General features: G+C 37.6%; 1 protein-coding gene across 2 annotated transcripts; it reads left to right on the plus strand.

Annotated features, from left to right (window-relative positions):
- Nucleotides 1–5,129: 5,129 nt before the first annotated feature.
- Nucleotides 5,130–26,013, plus strand: trpc4a (transient receptor potential cation channel, subfamily C, member 4a). 2 transcript variants are annotated; one of them, XM_053516432.1, is made up of 10 exons: nucleotides 5,130–5,527; nucleotides 6,675–7,196; nucleotides 13,104–13,440; nucleotides 13,627–13,766; nucleotides 13,850–14,172; nucleotides 14,278–14,473; nucleotides 22,864–23,058; nucleotides 23,300–23,341; nucleotides 23,573–23,662; nucleotides 23,740–26,013. In XM_053516432.1, exons 1-10 carry the CDS (start codon nucleotides 5,150–5,152, stop codon nucleotides 24,349–24,351), a joined length of 2,835 nt encoding a protein of 944 aa, XP_053372407.1. In that variant the 5' UTR covers nucleotides 5,130–5,149; the 3' UTR covers nucleotides 24,352–26,013. The 2 variants fall into 2 exon arrangements, with proteins under 2 accessions (XP_053372407.1, XP_053372408.1); XM_053516433.1 differs by having other exon boundaries at nucleotides 23,752–26,013.
- Nucleotides 26,014–26,365: the final 352 nt, after the last annotated feature.

Below are 26,365 nucleotides of genomic sequence, written 5' to 3' on the forward strand. Positions count from 1 at the left end.
GGCCACCACAGTGGAACATTTGTCTTCATCTAACTCTGTCTTTCACATCTTGCCTTGTCATTCCAACCTACTGCATGTCCTCCCTCAGCAGATCCATAAACCTCCTCCTGGGCCTTCCTCTTTTCCTCTTGCCTGGCAACCTTATCACCAACATTCTCCTTCTGAAACACCTCTCATCCCTCCTGTGCACATGTCTAAATGTTTATGACAATTATTTACATAATTCCACAATAGACTATTTTACCAAGCTGCAACTTAATTATTATTTACAATGGGTTCCCTAGTGTGGTTTAGTAATTGTGTGCCGAGAATATTTTCCTGCCTTTCTCCCTTTAACCTGATATATAAATTCACTGTTCAGTGTAGAACCAAAATCACAGAATGTCTGAGAATAAATATCTAAACTGTTTTACATTACAAATCTATTCAGTTTTAACCATGTAAAGTTTTCAGCTTCTTAATCATTTAAGTTTCCCTTTACTAATATCGAAATTAATATTCAATTGCTACTCACTACAGTGCAGAGAATTCACAGATGCTTTTCCCAAGGATAAGAGCTGATCAATTTTAATTACCTTGACTCTCCGTGTTGCTGATAGTAATGGGAATTTAGTAGACATGGTGGCCTTAGGGAACCTCTTCACTGCTCGCTTTACTTCATGCATGCGCAAATCCCAAATGCCACCCTTCTGTAATCTACTGTGATTTGCCTAGCAGACCAACACTTTTTGTTCATTTTAGAATAATTTAATGCAGGATTACAGTATATGGAGAAATCACTGGGAAGAGTTACTGTGTATGTATATGTAATTAGGTTAGTTTTCTGGTGGGCTGTGTGTATGCATGCATGCACGTGCTTATGTGTGGGTGTGTAGTCATGTATGCATGCATTTATATCCTTGTCCATTTTTGGCACCAACACATCAGATCATTCTTGCAGCTGCCACATGGTGGTTGTATGAAAGCACCAAGAGAGATTGTATCATCCTGTTAAAGATGAAAATACTAAATCTTCAGAGGGTGCAGAAACATAACTAAAACATTTCATTTCTGAAACATTTTAGACACATTTTTACTACAAATGATGATGCAATACAAACTGAGAATAAAAAAAATTAAAAACCTAAAAAATTAATGGCTTTTGCTATAGTTGTCCCAAAGGGCCTTTCTAGGATTTCCTGCTTCACTTCCTTCATTGTTATTCCATTATAGTCTAATAAATGGAATTATTGCATTGTGCTAATAGAGGGCTTTTGAGTACATGATGTAATTGACACTACTTGCTTTCCCTGCATGCCCCTTGAGGCTTCTTAATCATTTATTATTTGCATTGACTACACATGACCATTATTTGTAAGGGCAATAAAATTGTCTTACATTAAAAGAAAAAAATATATATATAGTTTTCAGCCTTGAGTGTGACCCTTACTCTGCTGATTTGACCTGAAAATGCCAGAACAGTTCTTGTCATAGCTTTGCTGTTGGATAAAAACAAGGTCTGCCTCGCTCTATACCATGGTAGGAAGACAATAAGCAACAGATTAACTGCTATCACTGGCAGCAAACATGTTTCCCTAAAAAATATCAGAAACCGTGCCTTGGCTGCTAGTTGCTTTAATTTGCCCGCTCTATCATTTAAGACCCCAGTGCTATGGCATGAAATTGGGAAATGGAGAGACTGCTGTAGTCTTGATTGTAAATGGGAGAAAACCAGGTCACAGACGCACTGCTGTTATTCGGAGTGTGGGAGTGAGCACGGTTTCAGCTGTGCACGCTTGATCAAGACATGCCTTGGAGAGAAGATGCTGGAGGCCCAGTCTTTAGTACTGCAATGATAACCTGACAGAATGGGATTTCCTGCACTGAACCCACATTAATTATTTTGAAAGATGGCTCAGGCTAGTGTTAAAACCTGACACCCAGCTCTAGCGTTGGGATATAAGAGAGAGAGAGAGAGAGAGAGAGAGAGAGACTCATCAGATCTCTGCGTCTCACTCCAGGCTAGGAAGAGACGCTCTGAACTGGACCCGAACAGAAGTTTACGCGTACACACCAGTGAGGATCTCTATGCTGAGGACCCTCCGAGCAACATTTTTCGCCAAACTGCGATTCCTAACATACATTTCGCACTGACTGAGATGAGAGGATGCCGGGACTGGCGCGCAGTAATCACGCTGGGTGAGAGAGAGAATGGTGTGACAGCAGTGCACATCAGCGCTCGGGTTTTTTTTTTATCCTCCCTTTCGATCATAAGACTGGAAAGTGCCTGGCTTTCTTCACATTTCTTCCATTTGTTCTTTTTTGCAAGCTGAAACGAGCTGTTTCTCATTGAATCCTCACTTACTGTATGAACACCTGTTGTGCGTCTTCACTGGCGAGTTCATATGCACCGGAATTTTTCGCAACGACTTTAAACCTACAGGTGAGCTTCCGCGTTAATGTCTCCGTTTTCTTTCTTTCTTTCTTTTTTTTTTTTAGAAAACAAATGTTACCTCACACCAAATCGCGTATTTCACCACGAATAAAAGTGATATTATAAAGTATTTTGCAGTTTTCGACGTGCTTGGCGGAACCGTGTAAACACACGCCGAGTGTATAGTGGGCTAAAGCGCAGTGCGGTGCGCCGAGATGTGCTCGTGTCTCGTTACTAAACCCGCCGTCACTCTCTCTCTCTCTCTCACTTCCGAGAGAAAAAGCGTACGGAAACTGGCATGAAATGCAAACCTGCTTACAAATAATAATATTCTTCCACCTGCAGATCTGTAGATCACCTCTGTGATAACTCTGTGATGAATAGTTTTTGAAAGCGTATGGTCCCTGTTATTGTTCATGTTATCTGCTGACTCTGTGACTGCTGTGCTTTCTTATTAGCGAATCGCATTTCATGCACGCAGCATGGACATATCTGCAGTCTTCTCGAGATACTAGGAGAATATCATCTTCAGTAGCTATTACACAAAATATCTGGGTCATCAGTTTAGTTCTGGTTCAGAAGGAATCTCAGATATGTCACTAATAGGTTCTTTGATAATTATATTCGACTGCTATAGTATAATACAGTATGGTGTGACATTAAGAATCTTTAAAGCAACTCTTTTCTTTAACTTATCATTTACTTGCTGTTTTAGTTTTTTGTCTGTTTATTCATTTATTTAGTATTTTATTTTAGCAGGTGGAACCTTTCAGCTATTTCCAATTTCCTCAAGTAAAAGTTCTCATTTCCTCTCTCCTTAAGTATTACTATTTGCAGCTGGTAATACAAGATGCATTAAATTTCTTTCCCATCAATTACAGCGTGTTTAGCAAGACATTATGTGTAACAGCAACATGATATACACCACTCAAATGATACTGCATGTAATTCCCACTGAGAAACATGGGGGGGGGGGGGGGGGTTTGTTAGTTTTTTTGTGGTTAAACTTACACTATATGGTCCAAAGTATGTGAACACCTGGCCAATCATAATCCTGTGGTTATTTGAACAGACAAAAAAAAAAAAAAAAAAAAAAAAAAATATATATATATATATATATATATATATATATTTTTTTTTTTTTTTTTTTTTTGGTGCTGTTATAATAGCTGCACTCTTCTAAACAGGCTTTCAACTGGATGTTGGAACATGCCTGTGGGGATTTGACCATTCAACCACAAGAGCATTAGTGAGGTCAGGCACTGATGTCAGAATAGTCTGTCCCATACCATGGTGTGTGATGTTATACTGTTAGACTCTGCACCACCACCACCACCATCAAACACCACATTAAGTCTCAGAGACTTGTCGAAGCGATGCCAGTGCACATGGTGATGTCCTGGTGGTTATCCTTTCCTTTAATTCGTCTGTATATTTGTCATATATTTTTCATGTCAAAAATGAACTAGGCTACTGAGCAAAATTGATGTGAGGTCATAGAAGCATCAGTGGGAGAAGTATCCCTTCTGCATTTGTTGCTAGTTTACACACCTTCAGTGTTTAATCTTTTAATTTACTGTAGTGTTATCTTGCAAATGATTGCATATATATATATATATATATATATATATATATATATATATATATATAATTTGATCAATCATGTCACTTAATTCACAGGACATCTTCAATAATTCTGCTTATAAAGACCTTGCTTTACAAGTCTGAAAATATCTGTCAAGTATTATGTATTTCGTAAATGCACACTAACCATTCATGGTCAAATATCATTACTACAGGTTTATAACCGTAGATGTATCAGACTTGTGCAATTGAGTATGCAATGAAAAGTGCTACAACCACTTCTTCAACCAGACCCCTCCAGTAAGCAGTGAGGAAAGAATATGAGAAATGTAAAATGAAAAATAAATAAATATGCTAAATAAGAAATCTGCTTAAAAGAGATGGCAAAAATAAATTCCCACAGTAAGTAAAAACACCTTTACAATTCATTTTATAATATATTTTTGAATTTAGATTGAAAATAATGCCTAAATAAATTTATAATTATAGTATATTTAGCAATTGTCTAAGCAGTTAGTAAATTACAAAAATATCCCATGTGTGTATTATTGCACAAAGTAACTAGTAACACTATATGACTAAGGCATTGCCACCATAATACACCACCAACAACAACAATACAACACCAAAGCCACAAAACTTAAAAGTGCTTCTTTTCAGAATTAGATGAAGCTTGAGAGTGAACCATAATGGGTTCATGTGTAGTGCTAATGACAGCACTCAAAGCTGTTTTGTCTTTAATGTACTGTCCCAACCCTCAATGCCCAGAATCCATTAAGATGTCCTCCTACGTCTGTTTCTCAAATCCTCAAGTCAATTTTTAGTGTCGTATACTGCATGTACACTTCTACATTAGGATGGAATTGTTAAGCCAAAGATCAACAGTGGAACAAATGTAATGAGTCATGTTTGAAACTAAAGCTTTGTCAGAGTGATAAGTGGAGTGCAATACAATAAAAGCACAGTACAGACTACACACTACACAGACAAAAGCACCAGAATCAGGGTATACTAGACAGCATAATTAGACAAAACAGTGCAGATTGACTGGGTAAATTGCATGTAATTGTACAGCTTTTTTCTCTAAACCTTTCAAAACCTTTTCAACTCATTCCTCTATGTGCAGCTTCGGTGTAACATGGCCTAGCAGCGATGTCCCAGCTGTATTATCGTCGTACTGAGAACTCCTCATACCGAGACCGCATTCCTCTGCGGATTGTGAGGGCTGAATCGGAACTGTCTCCTCTGGAGAAGGCCTACCTGAATGCCGTTGAAAAGGGTGACTATGCCAGTGTGAAGCAAGGCCTGGAAGAGGCTGAGATTTACTTCAAAATCAACATCAACTGCATTGACCCACTTGGCCGCACAGCCCTACTTATTGCCATTGAGAATGAGAACCTGGAGATCATCGAACTCCTGCTTAGTTTTAACGTATACGTGGGGGACGCGCTGCTTCATGCCATACGAAAAGAGGTGGTGGGTGCTGTGGAGCTACTGCTCAACCACAAGAAGCCCAGTGGGGGCATGCAGGTACTGTAGGAAGCACAGTTCATGACAAAATTGTCTTTTCTAAAGGAGATCTATTAAAGTATGCAATGTGTCCTGGATGACAGCTTCATTATCAGGGAACATTCTGTTCTTCCCTTCCAGTTTGAAGATTTTCTTTTTGTCTCTCATATGCACGTAGTGTTCCATGTTAACACCTACGCAAAGTTTTCCTTGTGTATTCTGAAAGGAACAAAGTGTAAATTTGAGTGTTAAAAGGTGTTTAATTTGCTTCAGCTGTACCCAGTCTAAGGATTGTGGAGCTTGAAAGCAGATAAATCAAAGAGATAAAACATTCTTCTTTTACCATTTTTTTTAAACTTTTGTTTTATATAGCTCTCAACTGACATTTAGGCACTGCTAGCCCTTTACCTAAATAGTTTATTCAATAAACAATAAGGCCATTGGCCATGAAAGGTTCTCTAAATTGATAACCTTGCTATCCACTGTCATGGCAGTGCAAAACATATTTGTTATATTAAGAAGCTGCCTGCCAGCAAATGCATCAAATCTACCTTCCCGTGGCTGGAGGTAAACATATCGTTTGCTTCACTTCTTCTGAGCTGACTAGAACTATATATTTTATCAGTAAAGCCATTTGCCATGTATTTGTAGAGAGAACATGAATCATGAGTCCAGTGACACTGAAATACACATTACCTGTTAAAGAAAGTCGTCCATTCCACTAATTTTGTTTGTAGCCTCCTCCAGCCCTGCAATAAATCTAAGGAATGCTACACTGCTACTGTAGATTTAGGTTGTCTTGTTGTCTGATTAAAGATGGCTTGGCTGGGTAAATACTGAAATAGCTCTGACAAACAGCCTGACACCCCAGCTTCACACATGCAATCCGTTTCTGGCACCTCCGGATGTAAAATCTCAGGCAATTAAACACAGCAGGGTTTCTCACCGATGATGTGCTTTCACAGATTCCATAACAATTCCATAACACAATTTCATCAATCAATTTCATAACAATTTCTATAAAACAGTTATTTTAATACTTTTGCTTTAATATCACACCACAAAACCACAAATTTTAGTTTAGTGTGGGGAATGTCAGTTTGAGAATTGTTCTTCGGCCACAATTATAAATGAGTTTTTAATTACACTGTTGCAATTATCCTCTCAGGTGCCTCCTATTCTGCTGGACAAACAGTTTTCTGACTTCACTCCTGACATAACTCCGATTATTTTGGCCGCCCACACAAACAATTATGAGATTATCAAGCTTCTGGTGCAAAAGGGAGTCTCAGTGCCGCAGCCACATGAGGTGCGCTGCAACTGTGTAGAGTGTGTATCTGGATCAGACGTGGACAGCCTGCGGCACTCACGCTCTCGTCTCAACATCTACCGTGCGCTCTCTAGCCCTTCGCTGATCGCCTTGTCCAGTGAGGATCCCTTCCTCACGGCTTTCCGCCTCAGCTGGGAGCTGCAGGAACTCAGCAAGGTGGAGAACGAGTTCAAGGCTGAGTACGAGGAGCTGTCACGCCAGTGCAAACAGTTTGCCAAGGACCTGCTAGACCAGACACGCAGTTCCCGAGAGCTGGAGCTCATCCTCAATTACAGAGATGACATCAATCCACTGGAGGATGAGGCCAACAGTAATGATCTGGCTAGGCTCAAACTGGCTATCAAGTACCATCAGAAGGAGGTGAGAGAACTTTGCAAACATTTGCTAAAACTGCAGGATATGGTACATTCTAGTTAACAGTTAAGTCTTTTAAATGTACATGAAAAAAGGGACTATTTAAAAAAAACAATAATTTTTAGTCTCTTTCATGCTTTTAAATAAAACAAAGATGACATTCATTTTAGAATAGATTTGATTCACTGAGCCTCATCCAAAGAACTCAACTTAATATTTTACCCCTCCTGTTCTGTCCACTCCTCAGCAATGTCTTACTGACTCTACTGACTTACTCATTTTATTGCAATTTGACCACTTAAGGACATACTTTTATCATATTCAAGTGGGTTTAGGCAATCTGGTTCCCATCATGCCTAAGAATCCCTTTACCGAAGATAATTACTGTAACGCATGGTCCAGTTGCTGTTAAATCAATATAATTGGACAAGATAAGACATGTACTGTTGAGTAGAACAGAATGTCTTCTCGGCTTAGTTCAAGGTTGCGCTATCTTGGATTCCCATTCACAATAAGCTGAAACCACAGCCTAATACACACTGCTAAATTCTTTTGCTTCATATTTCTTTACTACACCATTCTTTCAGCACGTACATCTCAACCGTGTTGAATAACATTTAAAATAATAGAACTATTAGGCAGCATTGTATTCGACTGAAGGTCTTCTGTAGCTCTCTAATGCTCTGTTTGTCAAACAAAAGTCAATAGTATTATTTTGCATGAATCTTTATCACCCCCTTGTGCACAAGAATCACACTGCAACCTTAGGATTTAACTTATTATACTGTAGACATTTTGTAATAACTTTAAACAGAATTCAGAGAAAGGAGCACTAAATCAAAATATTTTAAGCAAAATACCTACAGGCTAAAATATGGGATGAAACTATTACTGGATTTGCTCAATCTACTAAACTGTTTCAAACAACACTTTTATGCTTAAAACACACACGTACACACACACACACAATCCATTTTACTTAAGCTTATAAGACTAGTTTAACTTGGAGCCCTGTTAGAACACTCAGGCATGCTGAGCTGCCAATATCAGATGCGGCAGAACAATGAAGCTGTCCCAGGATCAGCACACAATCTCTGTTACCATGGGAACAACGATTACTGGAGATTCCTATCAAAGACCTTAGAATAAGCATAAATATTTACTTGTTCTGGCAGCCATCGGAAAGCAAATGCTAGTGGCTCAAGGCCCACCTGGGACAAGTTAAGCTGGAGATTATCATCTTCATTGACACAATTTAAGAGTGCTCTCTCTTCCTTTCTCTCTCTGTGCATCTGTGTGTGTGTTTGTGTTTGCATGTATATGCCAAAGGCAATTGCATTAAGACTTAACATGAAGTCTGCTTTTGCCTAAAATGTCATTAAAATACAGAAATAAAATGTTTACCAAAGTGCCTATCTTATAAACATTTCCTCACTGGTATTAAATACTTTAGCAAATCAAATGATCAGACATCTCACTGCATTATTGCGTTGTCTGTTCACTAAACCTAAACTCTTCAGCGGACAGCACAGCTTGCATTAAAGTCCTCTCTTAAACCCACCAGACACCAACCGAATCCTGTGTATCAACTCGTATCTGTTATGTCTTTATGTTACTCCATCTTTTTAATGGCATGAAACATTATTGTTCATTGTACAGCAGGCTTTTGTGTCCTGCCTAGATGTATGGATGCATTGGTTGTGAATGGAATGAATGAATGAATGCCTTTATTGTCACTATACACATGTACAATGAGATTAAAGCAACTCCTACAGTGCAAACAATGTGGGAAGGGGCATTTTTACAAACAAACAAAAATAATCCTTCTGGAGCTAACAGCTTAACTGCCTTTAGGATAAAATGACAGATACTGCTAATGTTTACTTGATTTTAGAAAAGCCTTTTGATGAAAACAGAACACGAGCATTTAGAATACATCAATGACCTTTGATAATTATTAGTCTCAGATTTTACATTCCTCCTCATCTATACCGCTGTATCCTGTCCCAGAAGACTTGGGGCTTGAGGTGGGGTACACCCTGGACAGGGTGCCAATCTATCACAGGGCACACTCGCACATTAACACACTCACAAGCTTATTCACACACTAAAAAGACTTTGGGAACGCCAGTCAGCCCAATCTGCTTATCTTTGGGAGGAAACCCACCAAGCATGGGGAGAACCAAGCAAACATCATGTGCAACAGAGGTGGGAATTAAACCTGCCTGGGAATGAAACCCAGACCGTGAATTAATGCTTTTGAATGAACTTTATTCAAGTTTTCGATTTTTCCTGTAATGCATTTGTTGACTCCGTTAGAGAGCTTCTGTGGAAGAAAAGCAAGTTGTGAAAATCAATCAGAGAGATTTGCAGAAGCAATAGGCACAGCTGACACTATAGTGTGAAAAGAAACAACAATGTGTCACAAAAAGAAAGAAACCAGGCAGCGTATGAAACAACCAGATATTGACCATGTCTGCCAAGTAAAACAGCAGCCGTTAATGACAGGAGCATTTAGAGAGCGGTGAAGAAAATCCCAACAGAACAGTCAGTGACATCATGAACAACCTCTACATTAAGGTAAGGTCAAGGTAACACAATCCACTGTTTAAAGAAGACTTCTAGTTCAGAACTATATAAGCAAACCACTCAGCAGCAGTAAGAATCAGAGTGGAATTTACAAAATAATTCAGAGATGAGCCACGGGTATGGAACCAAGATTAAAATCTACCAAAGTGATGAAAAGAGCAAAGGGTGGAGAACAAATTATGTGGTCATGATTCAAAACATGCCAGCTTGTCAAAGGGCATTGTGTTGGGAGCAGCAGAATTAATTCTGCCAATTTTCAGAGAAATTCATCTAATCTATTCAGGAAGACATTCATTATACAGTATGATTTTGGGTGAACACAGTTTATGAAAAACACAATCCCACCCAACTTGTACCCAAGATAAAGTGAATTTTTTTTCTAGCCTGCTTTATTATGTCAGATATTATTGATCACTGATGTCTGACTCATTTCCCTAATTTTCTTTTGATTTTAAAAAGCTGCTTTGTGACAATGACCATTGTTAAAAGTGCTATGCAACATTAAACCCCTGATCCTGAATGATTGGATAACTGCATAAAAGAGCAGTTGAATGGGTATGTCTATTTGTGTATTGCGTAAACAGACACACACACATACAGTACATGTGCAAAAGATGCAAAAGATATACAGTTCCTTCACACATCTTCTAATTCAATGTTTTTTGTTTATTTATTTATTTTCTACATTATAGAACAATACTGAAGATTTAAAACTATGAAATAGTTCCACACATCTGAAATTAGGTAAATTAAGTAAGAACAATATTCAATTGTTATTTTAAAACAAAAATGCTAGCTGTTTGCCATGTAGGGAAACTTCTTTAACAAGGAACCTCTCTAATGCCACTAGCATGCTCAGAAACACTAATGTTACCCACGGATGTTACCCACAATCCCACAGCACGTGAAAGAGAAGAACCATTGGCTCAGTTGTGATCATGTGACGCTTGGTGCATGCATATATTAAGCCCTCGCTCGTTTATCAAGTTAAATTTTATTTAAAACAATTGCCTCATTCCACAAAACGCTCGCAGACCGAGTTATTTGCAATCCAAGGTTCCACTGTATGTATAAATTATAATTATCAGTTTGTCTCTGATGAGGAAGCAAACGCGACAGTGGCAAGGAGAAACTTTCTGAGATAACAAGAAAAAGAAACCTTGTGAGGAACCAGACTTAACATAGAACCAACAAGAAACAAATAGATACACACAGTTATATGAAATAATAATAATAATAATAATAATAATGACCCAAAACAAACAACACAACAAATGATTTTATCAAGAAAAAAATTAGAGACCTTAAGTAAGAAACCTCCTGAAACAAACAACAGCTAAGGGAAGCTGTGGTACAAGGCTGGATAGAAATAACAAAAAAAAGGAACATAATATAAGTTATTGCAAGCATGTAATATGCAACCATTTTATTTAATTTAAATATATACAGTATGTTTATATACTTTTGCTTACCTAACACTTGTGTGGTCTGCCTTCAAGAGTGTTCTATATTTATACCTACCACCCACACTGTGTGTGTGTGTGTGTGTGTGTGTGTGTGTGTGTGTGTGTGTGTGTGTGTAAGAGAGAGAGAGAGAGAGAACATAAAGCCTTTGCTGACTGGCCTAAAAACCATGTAAAAAAAAGTTTTTTATTTGCGTTAAATAGTAATGTTTCCCATCGTCACTAGGGTCAAAGTAAGGGTTAGGTTAAATATAAACACAAAAATTTACAAATCTAGGGATTGAAGAAGAAAGAAAAAAAAATCCCCTGGTGAAATAATGTTATAATAAAACCAATATGTATGTGAGTGTTTAGGTTTTGCTTGGGGCAGTCTGTCACAGATGTTATTCTTGTCCTATAGTAACATTAAACAGTACTGTTTTCAAATCTCCTCAACCCTGGCAGAAGCCGACTAACGTAGCACAGCTTATATCTTCCATTACATCATTCACAACTCAGATTTTACATGGCATAAAGCTTCAACAAACAGCTAAAATGAAATTTGTCATTATAAGATGTTTTCATAGTATAAATGTTTAAGTTGATTGAGGGTCTTGTGTGTATTTTGAACTTTTCTAATTTAGTATAGTCCTATTTACACACCTATAGACACCTGTTTATCCAAGTGCACTGTTTGAGCAGTACATGACAATCTGTCAGAATGTAGTTTAGTTATATCTCTTGTGCCATGCAAAGCTGACCCGCAATTTGATTTTCATGCTATCTGATTAAAAACAGACTTATCAACCTGGAATCACTTATAGTGAGTTTGCCTTTTGAAAATGCTTTGAAAGGCCATATGTTTATCACTCATGTATAATGTTTAAAATATTGAATTTTTGAGGATAAAAATTATAAACTAGTATTTTTTTTATCATCGCAGAGAAATAATTAAATAATGTTTGCAATGCATTTGATTTTCTATCTTTTCAAAAAAAATATAGATTGTTCGAAATGCTCCTAAGTGTTCCTCAATGATACCCATTTCTTTGCTTCAAGAAAAAATACACTGCCTGGCCATATAAACAAAAAGTCACACAATCTAAGATTTCATTCAAACACCAAACACCAGGTTTGATTACAGCACACAATATGGTGCCAATTCATGTGTGAAAATGATTCCTCATGCTCCCCCTCTTGCACAATTTCAGTTCTGGAATATGCATGTGCCTTCGGGGAAGGGAAAAAAATGTGATGTGATAATCTGGTCATTCAGTACATTTAGATTATCAGCTGACTAAATTTTTTTTCATTTTCTTGCCACATAATGTAGCTAAGCCTAGAAATGTCCAAATAAAGTAACTCCTTCACAGGGTTGTAACGTGGCCACTAAGATCCCTAATGCACCCGTCACTCTGGAAAAGGGTCGGTCTTGGCTTATCAGACCACATTACCATTTTTTATTGTGCCAAAGTCTTTTTGCTCTTTAGCAAAAAAGATTGCTTTTTAGCAAAAAAGTGCCAATCTTTTTGCTCTCTAGCAAATTCAAGCTGTTTTTAATTAGCTTCACTGACACCACACAAAGATTTAGTCCCAATTAGTTCGCAAAACATTGTGTGTATGGAAATGCTCTTACTTTCCCTATTAAACATGGCTATGGTTTTTACTATCGCATGTTGTTTTCTTTTTTTTGGCCAAGGCTTGTAGTTGATACAATGTTGTGAATACTGGTTTAGAAACATGTTCCCTTTATTCGTTTTGTACACACACACACACACACACACACACACACACACACACACACATTTGTTTAGCTTGACTAATCATCTTAAACCCCACCCCAAAAAAACACTATCTAATTGTCTCCTGTGATTGCTCTTAGTTTGTAGCCCAGCCAAACTGTCAGCAGCTACTAGCATCCCGCTGGTATGATGAGTTTCCGGGCTGGAGGAGACGCCACTGGGCCGGCAAGTTCGTCACATGCATTTTCATCGGCCTCCTGTTTCCGCTGTTCTCCATCTTCTATTTGATAGCCCCCAAGAGTCACTATGGCCTTTTTATCCGCAAACCCTTCATCAAATTCATCTGCCACACTGCCTCTTACCTGACCTTCCTCTTCCTCCTTCTTCTGGCCTCCCAGCATGTGGTCACCACCGAGTCGGATCGGCAAGGGCCAGCTCCCACAACTGTGGAATGGATGATACTGCCTTGGGTGCTCGGTAACTCATAACAAGTATTTCAGTTAAATATATAAGAGAAAACAAAATAGACTTCTGATGCAGAAAGGCATGATTCCAAAGCTGTTAACATAAGTGGGAGGGAATGCAGAGGATATGTTAGAAACATTGAATGAGTGTGATGTGAGCTGCAAAATCAATATAAATTTTTAACCTCATTGTTTGTAGGCTTTATCTGGGCAGAGATTAAACAGATGTGGGATGGAGGCTTTCAGGATTATGTCCATGATTGGTGGAACCTCATGGATTTTGTCATGAATTCTCTTTATCTCGCCACTATCTCTCTAAAGATTGTAGCTTACACCAAGGTAAGATAATAAAATGTTTGATTCCTAATGTTCTTTTTAAAGTCCAGTGTTAGATCATTGTTCGTCTTACTTTTTTTCTCCAGTACAGTGGAGAGAAACCCAGAAAGGATTGGGAGATGTGGCATCCTACTCTGGTAGCAGAGGCACTATTTGCTATTGCCAACATCTTCAGTTCTCTGCGCTTGATATCACTATTTACAGCTAACTCCCACCTGGGACCTCTTCAAATCTCTCTGGGCCGCATGCTACTGGACATCCTTAAATTCCTCTTTATCTACTGCCTGGTGCTTCTGGCCTTCGCGAATGGCCTCAACCAACTTTATTTTTACTATGAGACTGAAGCTTCAAACAAGACAGGGAACTGCAAGGGTATTCGCTGTGTGCATCAGAATAACGCATTCTCAACGTGAGTGAATAGAAAGTTTAATGAATAGTTAAAAAATCTGGTCTTGTTTTTGGTCTTGGAAAGCAGTACCTATTCCATTTAACCTCTTTGGTTCTATTATTCTAGGTTATTTGAAACCCTCCAGTCTTTGTTTTGGTCCATATTTGGGCTCATCAGTCTATATGTGACCAACGTTGACCCAGAACATCAGTTTACAGAATTTGTTGGAGCCACCATGTTTGGAACCTATAACATTATTTCCTTGGTTGTGCTTCTCAACATGCTGATTGCCATGATGAACAACTCCTATCAACACATTGCTGTGAGTATTATGGTTTCTTTTTTTTTTTTAAAGATTTAAAGATAAAAGTGTTTTCATGTTTGCTTCTTTTTTGTTTGTTCTGTCAGCCATAAGACTATATATTTCTACATGTTACTAATGTTTTTGGTTAAAAAACAATTTTATTACTATTTTTATGGTCAAATGTGAATGCATCTGCACGAAAATGGTTGAAGTTGCATAATGGGGCGTGACATTAAAATTTTTTTTTTTTTCGCTGTGGGGTGTTCAAACCCACTTTGGTTATCAAAGCGAAGTGCATTTAAACTGCACTAACATTACCACCCATCACGATTCTGTTTTAGAGCGGTCACAAAGCAAGATTGGTTTTCCTGAAACAATGGTTTCAAAGCCTTGTCCAATTTCTCACAACCTAATTTTGTGGATGTGTATTATTTGTCACGCCATTTCAAGAAAAGCATGGTATTTATTAAATTCAAAAAGAACAAATAACTATTGTTGTGGCTATTATATGTGAACCAGGTCCTTGATGTGCCATTTTATACAGAATATCATCCTATTTTTTTTTCTATTATTTCACAATCAGATTAAGATCACTTGGATTTATTTATTTATTTTATTTTATTATTTTTTGCAAATGTATGAGTTTTTTTTGTCTGAAACTAGAGACACCAGACTTCTTTTTTTAAAGTCAGTTTAAAATAATAATTAGTAATAATAATAATAACAATAATAAGTTTATTTTATATAGCGCCTTTCAAGAGACTCAAGGCCGCTTTACAATAACAGAAATATTTATACATAGAAAGAGACATCTAAAAAACAACAAAAACAAAATACAGATAAACATGAAACCTGTAGAATTTATCTAATCACAAATTCCAAGTTTGGGAAAACAGGAGGAGAAAATGATTAAGTGAGGACCCTAGCAACAGAGTTCTGAATGTATTGGAGCTTATTTATTGTTGTATTTGGTAGGCCATAGAAAAGAGAATTACAGTAGTCAAGTCGAGATGTAAGAAAGATAGGAGTCAAAAGTTATACCCAGATTTTTAACGGTGGTGGAAGGTCTAACCAAGGTCTCGGAAATGTTAACAGTATCAGTACAGAAAGAAGCAACGTAAAAAATCTGTTTTATCAGTATTGAGCTTGAGAACGTTATTGGTCATCCAAGCATTTATGTCATCAACACAAGCTGAGATGGAGTTAGTGGGAAAGGGATGGTAGTGTTGAAAACTGATATATAGTGTCGTCTGCATAACAGTGAAAATTGAAACCATGACGACGGATGAGTTTACCAAGAGGAAGCTTATAGAAAATGAACCCTAGTGGGCCAAGAACAGAACCCTGCGGAACACCATGAGAAACATGAGCGGTAGAGGATTTAGCCTGGCGGATAGTAATATACTGTACAGTAGTGTTGACGGTCAGACGGATAAGAAGTAAAACCAGGATAAGGCAGTTCCAGAATTACCAGGAGCAGAGAGTCATGAAAAGAGAATACTGTGAGAGATAGTATTAAATGCAAAAGAAAGATCTAAAAGAATCTAAATGCTAACAGAGCCAGCATCAGTGGCCATAAGAAGGTCATTGACAACCTTAAGAAGTGCTGTCTCTGTACTGTGGTGAAGTCGAAAACCAGATTGAAAACATTCATACAGATTATGAGATGACAAATAGGACTGTAGTTGAACAGCAACAAATTTTCCAAGTATTTTTGAGAGTAGCGGAAGATTTAAAATTGGTCAGTAGTTGCCCATATCAGCCAGGTTTCTTTAAGACTGGTGTGACAGCTGCAGTATTTAATTCAAGAGGAACAACACCAGTGTTCAAGATTTTAGAAATGAGAAGAGAAATAGGCTGTGAAATAACAGGTGCAGAGTATTTGAGCAGGGACGTAGGGGCAGGATCAAGGTGACAGAAAGAAGGATTGACTTTACTGAGTAACTCAGAAATAAAAGCAGGAGTTGGAGGATCGAAATCAGTAAAAATACCAGTTGCAAAGTCCATAGGGAAGTCATTTGAGTGAATAGGGGAGTACACTGTTAAAAAGATAGTATGTATACGAATTATTTTATTTTGGAAGTAATGTAAGAATGACTGTCAGAGATTTACAGAGTTAGTCATAACAGGGACTCCTGTTAGTGCTAGTGAGTTTGTTAACTACAGAAAACAATGTTTTAGGATGGGAAGATGCATTTGTGATGAGAGTAGAATAATAGCTGAAGCATGCAGTATTTAAAGCCAATTTATATAGCTGAATATGATCCTTGTATGCAATAAGATTCCTGTATTCCTGTAAAGTCGTTCCAGGCGACGACCAGTGGTTTTCAATTTGCGAAGTGAGGGGGTAAACCAGGTGATGTATGTATAGGTACGATTCTGCATTTGAGTGGGGGGTGAATATTAAGGGCGGTAGAGAGTTATTATATTTGGCAAGAAAATCAGGAGCAGAGCTGTGTTCAGTAATATCTGAAAGATGTGTCTGTACAGAGTCAGTAAACAGTGAATGATCAACAGAAGTAATTTTATGAAAAGTAATGGTTGATTTTACCCTGAGGCAGGGGAGAGGCATTTCACAACTGAGTTCAATGAGAAGGTGATCAGAAAGTCTGATCTAAGATCCATACACAGAAACGTTACGTAAACCAGTTGTACAAATCAAATCCAGTATGTGACCTTTTAGATGTGTAGGAAAATTAATGTGGTGTACAAGATTAAAGCATTTAAAAACTGACCCGAGTTCACGGGAGTCTGCACAATCCTTGTTAACATGTATGTTGAAATCAACAAGTAAGATTATAAAAGAAGACATCGCACAAGTTGGGGTTAATAGTTCATGCAGTAGTGTCCTAGTAGTGTAATAATGAGGTGTCCTTATTATTGCACTTTTCAGTTTGCACTAGGCAGCTAAATCTTGCTTATATCAAAATGTTCAGCAGGGTCTCCTATAAAATTAAATCAACCTCTGCAGAAAATGCACAATTTTTACTCACTCACTTACTCATTGTCTATACCGTTTAATCTTGTATACAGGGTCACAGGGGCCTGAAGTCTATATCAGGAGACTAATGTAGGGGCATATGAGGTGGGGTACAACCTGGACAGGTGCCAATCCACAGGGCACACACATGCTCATTCATACACTACAGGCACTTTGGGAATGCCAATCAGCCTAATCTGCATGTCCTTGGAATGTGGGAAAAAAACGGAGTACCCAGAATAAACCCACCAAGCACGGGGAGAACTTGTAAACTTCATGTACACAGAGGCGCTAATCGAACCTGGCCGAGAATCGAACCCAATCCCAAGTCGTGCAAGACTTCTGCCACTTCTGCAGTTCGTTGACATTCGTGGCGGGAATCATAGTTTTCTACAGCATTCTAAGGAGATTGGTACAGCTGCTGTTTAATTCTTAATTTAAGAACAAATTAAGGCATTCTTGGGAAAACAGAGTTGATTTTTCTATCGTGACTTAAGGCTACAAGGTTGCCTTAGGACCTTCCTACAGCCAACATAAGTCGATCTTCCGAAAATGTGTCTTAAGGTGATTGTACTCACATGTGTAACTTATGGCACTCTCAAGTAGTTGGTAGGAACATCTCCTGTCTGTCGCCACCCTTTTTCGCTATAATATATGAAGTGGCCACATTTTGTCGTAGTATATAAAGTTGCAGCTATCCACTCTCTCTGGTACTATAAAATTGACATAATTTTATGATGATTTGTTCGGGACTTGACACAAAACTGAAATCCACATAAAAATAAATTGACTTTACACTCCATAAAAAGCATAATAAACCATTTTGGAGTAACTGCCATCCTGACCCCATTTTTGGACATACACACAAAAAACATGACATCTTGTGCAATTAAAAACCTATATCTAAATCAAAAGAACTGAATATAAGAGTTCCTTATATATTTACCCATTAAGAAGCACAGTTAGTTTCTCTTAAGTGTTAGTTTCAAATAAGTGCAACATATCAGGTTACATTCTTTATGTGAGAGTCAGCCATGCAACAAGAGCTGTTGCTAAGACAACCACACCAAACCACTACCCCTCCAAATCACACACACCACACACGGGATAGGATAAGATGATAGTGTCAGGAACCATATGGCCTAAAAAAAGCTGTTTCAGCCTTTTGTCCAGGAAAGCTGTTGCATCCGTACACCACACCTTTCTCCAGGAATTGTCTAGAGTTGTTATTATTATTATTATGATAATAACTACAGAAAAATGGAATAATAATAAAAAAAATCTGTAGTCTGCAAAAATGTTTATGTAGATTATATGTATACAAATTATATCAATATGAATGCCAAGGTTTAGATCCAAGGTTTACTGGCAGAGAGCATAAGGTTTTTTCTCTTATCTTATTTTAGAGAAATAGAAGCATCAAGAAAGCAATGCACTCATCATTCATAGTGCTCAGCAACATTATATGGCAATAAAATTAAGTTAACTGACTACCTGATTGTGCTTCCCTGGTGGCATGGGAATATTCCAAAAGAATAATACCAAAGTCCATTGCGTTTAAATTGTGATAGTAGTTCTGGGAAGATTGTTCACATTAACTGGCCTCTACAGAGTCATGAACATAACCCCATTAAAAGTCTTCAGCATTAGAGAAGATGTTATGGAGGGGTTCAACTCGCCTGCCACCAACGCAAGTTCTCACCAAAAATTAATGCAACTCTGGACATGAAATAAAATGTAATGTATGTAATGGAATTGCATATGGTTGCATAAGTGTACGAATTTTTGGGGGCCTAGATAGAATCTGTGCATGTACAGTACCGTATGCTGCTCTAGACACTTGGCTTTAAGATCATCAGATGGGAATGTCAATTAACCTTACCTACATGTCTTTGAAATGTGGGAGGAAACCGGAGTACTCGGGGGAAACCGGGGGAACATGCAAACTCCATGCACAGAGACCGGGATCGAGCCTGGCCGGGAATCGAACCCGGACCCTGGAGGTGAAAGGCAACAGTGCTTTCAAGGGAGCAGAATAATTTAAATGTATGTGCACTGTTAGATTGCATTGTTATTAAATTGCTTGAGTCATCAGTGTTGCCTGCAAAAGCTGCATTTATCAACTGCGTTAGAGATTTTCCATGGGACAAAAGAAAGCTGTTTTGAAGCTGAAAAAAGAGGTATAATTGATTAGAGCGATTGCAAAAGCTTTGGGCATAGCAACAATGTGAAATGTCCTACAAAAAACACTAGTGTGCTAACAAGCAGATACTGAAGCTGCCAAATAAAACAAGAGAAGTTAATGACACTTGGATAACATTTAAAAAACATTTGACCAAAATCCCAAAAGGATGATCTGTGATATTATCAACATCTTCCACATGGTTAAGCAATCAATTATTAGAGGCCGTACCACATGATGCAAACCTCTTGAATGGATGCTTCTCAATGATCTTTATTGATGATATTTATGTTGCCAGCAGCAGAATAAATTCAGAACTCCAAAGAGCTATTCTGTCTGCTAGTTCACAGAGAAATCCATCCAATATTATTAGGAGTAACTTTATTTTGCAGCAAGACAATTACTCAAAAACCCCTGCTGGCACAGCAAAGAACTTTACCAGGAGTAAAAGACAAGGAAATCACCAGACCGGAACCCAACTGTGCACGCATTTACCCGCTAAAGAGGAGAGCAAACAACAATGGAAAAAGCAAAACTATATTCAAGCATGGAAAGGCATCAGATAAAGCAGAATGCAACATTTTGGTGATGCTGTGATGTTGCTGGCTTGATGCAGTTATAGCAAAAATGCAAAGAATGGACTTATCTCTCTGTTTCACTCAGGAAATTGCTTCCACTCCCTGAAGGCCAACACAAATAAAATGAGGAGGAGCATCTTCCTGCTTGCCATTAGGGCCCTCAATGCAGAGAACACCAAGGACTTATCGCTCAGACTTGCTCATATAACACCCACACACCCATAAACTTTAATTTATATAGCAGTAGTATAACAAAATTATTTTTATTACCTCTAAATATTCCTTTATGTTATGTTAGAACTGAACCCATTATGGCCTCTTTAATTACACATTTTTTTATTGCACATATTGTTGTCTTGCACTTTATTCCATAGATAATAACAGTGCTGCTGCCACCAGTCTTAAATATTCCTGTACTGTTTTTTATACTTTTTATTATTTCCCTTTTTAAACTATGTCCTAATGTATATTTATTTTTTTTTGAGTGTTATTTTTAATTTTCAGTGTATGTTTTGTTTTATTGTACATTTAAAAAAATATATCTTTTAGTGCAATTTAGTTTGTAGTGTACATTTTTCAATTTTTCGAAATACGCATTTAACTGCACGTTTGATTCTGCATGCGACAAATAAAATTTGAATTGAAAAATAGATTTTATTATCTTATATTCAGCTCAGGTTAAAACTTGTTACCCCATAACTAAGACATATTTCCTCTCTTCCATACCTCTTTCAGGTCATGAAAAATGTTGATATTATCATTTCTGGCTTATTATAAACTAAATGGCCCCCTGAATGCTTTTAAACCTGCCCATGCATTATCCAGAAAAGGCTGTAGTCTCTGTCATAGAGAAGCTGTACATAGTAAACAAGAGAACAACAAAAAATTCTTGTTTTTGATCTTCCTTCTCTTACAATCACCTGATAGTCATCTGCCTCCATGCTTGGTCTACACTGAATCATGCCCTGAGGCCTCTCCTGTGCTGCCCATGGCCTGTGCCTTCTCTTTTCTGGCTCCTAAGGCCTCCATTTCTAGTTTTCTCCAAGGATGTCATTATTTTGTCTTCTTCTGAAGAGATATCTTATTTTCCACTTGTTTTATAGGCTCTGTTGCCGAATCCATTCCTACCTGCCCACTCATTCACTGATCATTGACCTTTTGGCCTATCACCTGCCTTTGTGACCCTTAACAACAATAACAATGCAATAATTAATCATTTTTAACCCAGATCGGCAATGTTATTCAATTAGGCGTAGGAAGAAATGGTGGCCCAATAAGCTGGTTACGTAGTCAACTGTATATACCTCCTATACACTGTACCTCCTATACACTGTCTGGCCAAAAAATAAATAAATAAAAATAATAAGTCTTACACATTAATATATATTGCTTTTAACTTGTATTCGCTCTGGTAACATTTTGATAAGTTTATTGAATGTCAAAACTTTTATTTCCATCCAGAAAATACATGTCTCTTGAAGATCTTGTCACATTCATTTCTTGTATTGATGATGGGAGAATCAGCCTGCTATGTAAAGACTTTCCTAGCGCATCCCAAAGATTCTCAACGGGTTTAAGGTCTGGACTCGTGCTCCCTGAACCATTCTTTTACACAGTTTGAGACTGATGAATGCTGGCATTGTCATGCTTGAATATGCCGGTGCCATCAGAGAAGAAAATCAATTGATGGAAAAACCTGGTCATTTAGTATATTCCGGTAGTCATCTGACCGTATTTCTGGGCACATTCTGTTGCTGAACATAGACCTGACCACAGAATCCACCCCAGATCATAATACTGCCTCCACAGGCTTGTACTGGAGGCACTTAGCGTGATGGGTGGATCACTTCATCCACCTCCCTTCTGAAAGGCATTAGTCTGGAACAGGGTAAATCTGTACTCATCAGACTACATGACCTTTTTCTGATGCTTCACAGGCTCCCTAGCAAATTGAAGCATGTTTTCCAATTCGTCTAACTAACAAGTGTTTTTCTTAAGGCTACACAGCTCTTTAGTTCCAAGAGTTGTCTCCACAATGTGAATGTGGGAATGCTTTTACTTTCTCTAATAAACATATCCATGAGCTTTAATGTTTCTTTTTTAAACGATATGATTTCACTAAGCCTTTAAGTGATCTCTCATTCAGGATGTTTTTCCGACCACATTTTTTCGTTGAAGATGATGGGTCACTTCCATTAGGTTGGACAGTTCTTATCCCAATTTTAGTAGTTTTAACAATCTCTGTAGATTGATGCAAGCCAATGTTTTGATCCTTCTGGAATATACTTACATCTTTGCCATGACCACAGGGTATGTCTTCTGAAATTGATTTTTAGAAACTACTCACTGCATCAGAGTTGAAATATCACGGCAGTAAAAACACAATGGCAGGCTCTTACCTATGTCTTAGTTACATCCAAGTGGTGAAGTTTTTTGACCGGACTGTGTACTTATATAAGTTAGACAGTTATATAAGAGAGCTATATAGTTACATAAGTTAGTTATATACTGTAGTCGGACAACCCTGGCATTTACTGCATTGCTGAAGTGTGCTTAATAAGATATCTGGACTATTTATTTGTTTTATGTTTTACCTTTTCCTCCCTCATTCTGGATAATCTAATTTAGTCTTTTTCCATGGTTAACACACTTTTCTACTACTTTACAGGATCATGCTGACATCGAGTGGAAGTTTGCTCGAACTAAGCTGTGGATGAGCTATTTTGAAGAGGGAGGCACTTTACCCCCTCCATTTAATATAATCCCCAGCCCTAAGTCCGTATGGTACCTGATCAAGTGGATCAACGGGCACATCTGCAAGACAACAGGATCAGAGAGAACTGAAACTTTTGGATCAATTAGTGTAAGACTTTTTCTTTTTTCTGAATTGATAATATGTGTCAAATTATGCTTTTGATCATATCATATGAAAACAATCCAGCTTTTTTTGTGGCGAATGTAGTGTTTTAAGCATGATTCCTCAGTATTAACATCAATCCTAGGAGGTTCATTGGCTTAAAACAGAGCAAGCGTTGTGAAAAGGCTGTAAAAATGTTAAGTGTTAAAGTTAAGTCAATAGTCAAGCCATTTCCATCCTCCCACAGAGGAGAGCTGCAAAGAATGTCCACATCAATCACCAGTATCAGGTAATAATGTCTTTTTCGAAGCTAATACCCATTATTCCTGTTTGTCTTTGTGCTGTATATATTTCCCTTTCATTTCTCATGCCATAAATCACCTTGTGTCTTTCCCACTTCTTTTTCTAACCTTGGTACCACAGATGTTTTGATGCTCTGTTAGGCCAGCATCATAGAGTCCAACATCATAGAGTCTGATCTCATATTGATGGCTATTATCATTCTCTTTTTGTTTGGTAGGAGGTGCTACGAAACTTGGTGAAACGGTACGTGGCAGCAATGATCAGAGATGCCAAGACTGAAGAAGGCTTGACAGAGGAGAACTTTAAGGTATCTACAGTAAGTGTCTTTTATAGCAGTTACATAGTTTGGCAACAGTTGAATAAATCATGTCTCATATTTTTCAGGAATTAAAACAGGACATTTCTAGTTTTCGATATGAGGTGTTAGGAATGATGAAAGGAAATAAACCAGGACTACAGACTACCAAAGGAAGTACAGCAGCCTCGAACATGGCATATTCTGACCATCCTATAAAGTGTGCAACAGCTCCTCCAGGAGAACAACTGAAGAGCAAGCTTAAACTTCTCAGTGTCACTGCCTCTATACTTCAACAAAAAACAAAATCAAATACAAAGAATACAGAACACTGCCTTGCTAATGGCTCTATTCCTACATCATCGGAAATTACTTCATGCAAGCGAACAAGTGATTTCTCTGGATTGTATCAACAAATCCAGCAAAGAGGGAGAAACGATCCTGGCAGGATTTATTCGGTGTGTGAAGAGGTTGGAGAGTCAGATACAGAGGAACCGGGAGAGAACAAGGATGAGAAAACATCCAAGTCATTAGTTATAAACAAGGTCAATGAAAACGGAAAGGATGAAAGTGCTAATGAGACAAAAGAAGTGCAAAAAGTGACAGAGGAAAGAAAGAGATTTTCTGACATACCATGTATATGTGATGAAGACGTGAACAACGAAAGTACTGAAAATGATGAAGAAATCAGCAGATTATAGTAGCATACAACCACCATGAGAAGGACAATCAGACTCCAGTTAAGCCAAACTATAGTAGCTTCTTTGGGAACCAACTTGTCTGAACTGTTACATATTTTAATTTTAAGAAAAGTAAACCCGTTCATAAACATCGTTTTAACCATATTCCACATATAGGTTGCTTAAATCAGTAAAAAGCATTGATATGCCCAGCTGAGGATTTCTGTGACTCAGGGATGATTGTAAATTTGGGACTATTCTGGCCATTTGAAGCTTTGGCCACAAGAGTTTACTGTACGTTGGAATTTATGTCCATGAACCATTGTTGGGCTTTATTGTTTTAACTTGATATTTATATCATCATAAGATGTTATAATCAGTATTCAATTTGTTTAATTGTTTATTGAACAAAAAAATCCAATGTGTAATTATAAAAAAAAAAAAACTATAGTACTGGGCAAAAGTCTTCACCACCCCTCAATTCTTCAAGTTTTGCTTCCAAAGAACCAGAATTTTTTTGTATTTTTTTTTATGTAGGAATAGCTCCTGACAGACTTTTCTAGCTTATATTTGGACAAAATTTTGGCTCTTATTTTTAGTCCAGTTGCTGTATCTAACTCGTTTCTGAGGAATGTGTTTGTTTGTTAAGTGACCTATGAATCATTCGAGCAGAAAAATCTTACTTGAGGCAATGTACTGCTAATGCTGAATGCTGATAGGTTGGAATAAATGAGAGGGGAAATAAGGCTGCAGGCGCTGTTACTGAAACAACCAGCTTGGGCACTTGCAGCCTGTCACACTAACATTTTTGTTTTTCCATTTTATCATAAAATTTGTATTTAATTTTATTTTTATAAAAAAAAATGTTTTAATGGGGCACAGTGGCTTAGTGGTTAGCACTGTCACTTTGCACGTCCAGGGTTTGATTCCTACTTCAGGTCTGTGTGCATGGAGTTGGGTTTCCTCCAGGTACTTCTGTTTCCTCCCACAGTACAAAGACATAAAGGCTAATAGGCTAACTGGTGTTCTTATGAATGAGCATGTAAGTGTGTGTGACCTGTGATGGTTTGGCCCCTCGTCTTTTGTAAAAAAAAAAAAAAAAACCTCTAAAAACAGATCATCCTCTACCTTCTGTCCAGGGTGTAACCCATTAAGTTTCCTGGACTAGGCTCCAATGAGTGAGTGATACAGTAATAAAAAAGAAGTGGTGACAAAAGACTTTTGCACAGAATTGTACATCAGTAGCAGTTGCCATGGTTAAGCTCTTCTTAGTAAAGTATTAGGGCTATTGTTAGATTTTTTTTTCCAGGAAACTCTGTATAATAAAGATTGGCACAGTCAGAAGACCATAGAGCAAACTCTTCACAAGTTATTATGATGGCTACCTGAGGCTAACTGTTGCCTGTCCACCACCTAGAGGTTTTGCATATGAAAGAGCAATAGCTAAGCTAATAGCTAATTAAATAAAAATGTGTAAATAGCACTGTTTGATTTTCCAGCTATGATGCTAATTTTGGGCCATATTCAGAGTTGGATTAAGGATGGTTTCTAAAAGATTAAATTATAAAACTATATGTATAGGCTATAAAAACAATTACAGAAATTCCTAAAGTAAAATCATACAGTAGACCTGTTTTAAGAAGAAGAAAGAGAAAATAGTTCTCTTAAGTACTGAAATGTATATGGCATAAAGGGAGAAATTATATATGATTAAAGCTACATGATATAAGATTTTGGATTTTTTTTTCTATTTCTTTATTGTGCATATTAATCTTACAGGTAAGTGTGCACAAATGAATGAGTGGCTGTGGCACAAATTAAACAGTATAGTAATATGCAGATAGGGATGCCGCCCAAGTATCCACAATAATAATAATGTGTGTTAACTAGATAAAAGAAGAAAAAAAAACACAACAAAAGATCATCTTTAAGCTTCAGTAGTCTGGTTTAGCTCTTACTGTGACTGCATGATCAAGCAACTCTGGAGTATAATTAGTCTTCAAACAAGTGTTTCTAGCCTTTCAAAAATGTCCTG

The sequence above is a fragment of the Clarias gariepinus genome, chromosome 17 (assembly GCF_024256425.1).
Source record: "Clarias gariepinus isolate MV-2021 ecotype Netherlands chromosome 17, CGAR_prim_01v2, whole genome shotgun sequence".
NCBI lineage: Eukaryota > Metazoa > Chordata > Actinopteri > Siluriformes > Clariidae > Clarias > Clarias gariepinus.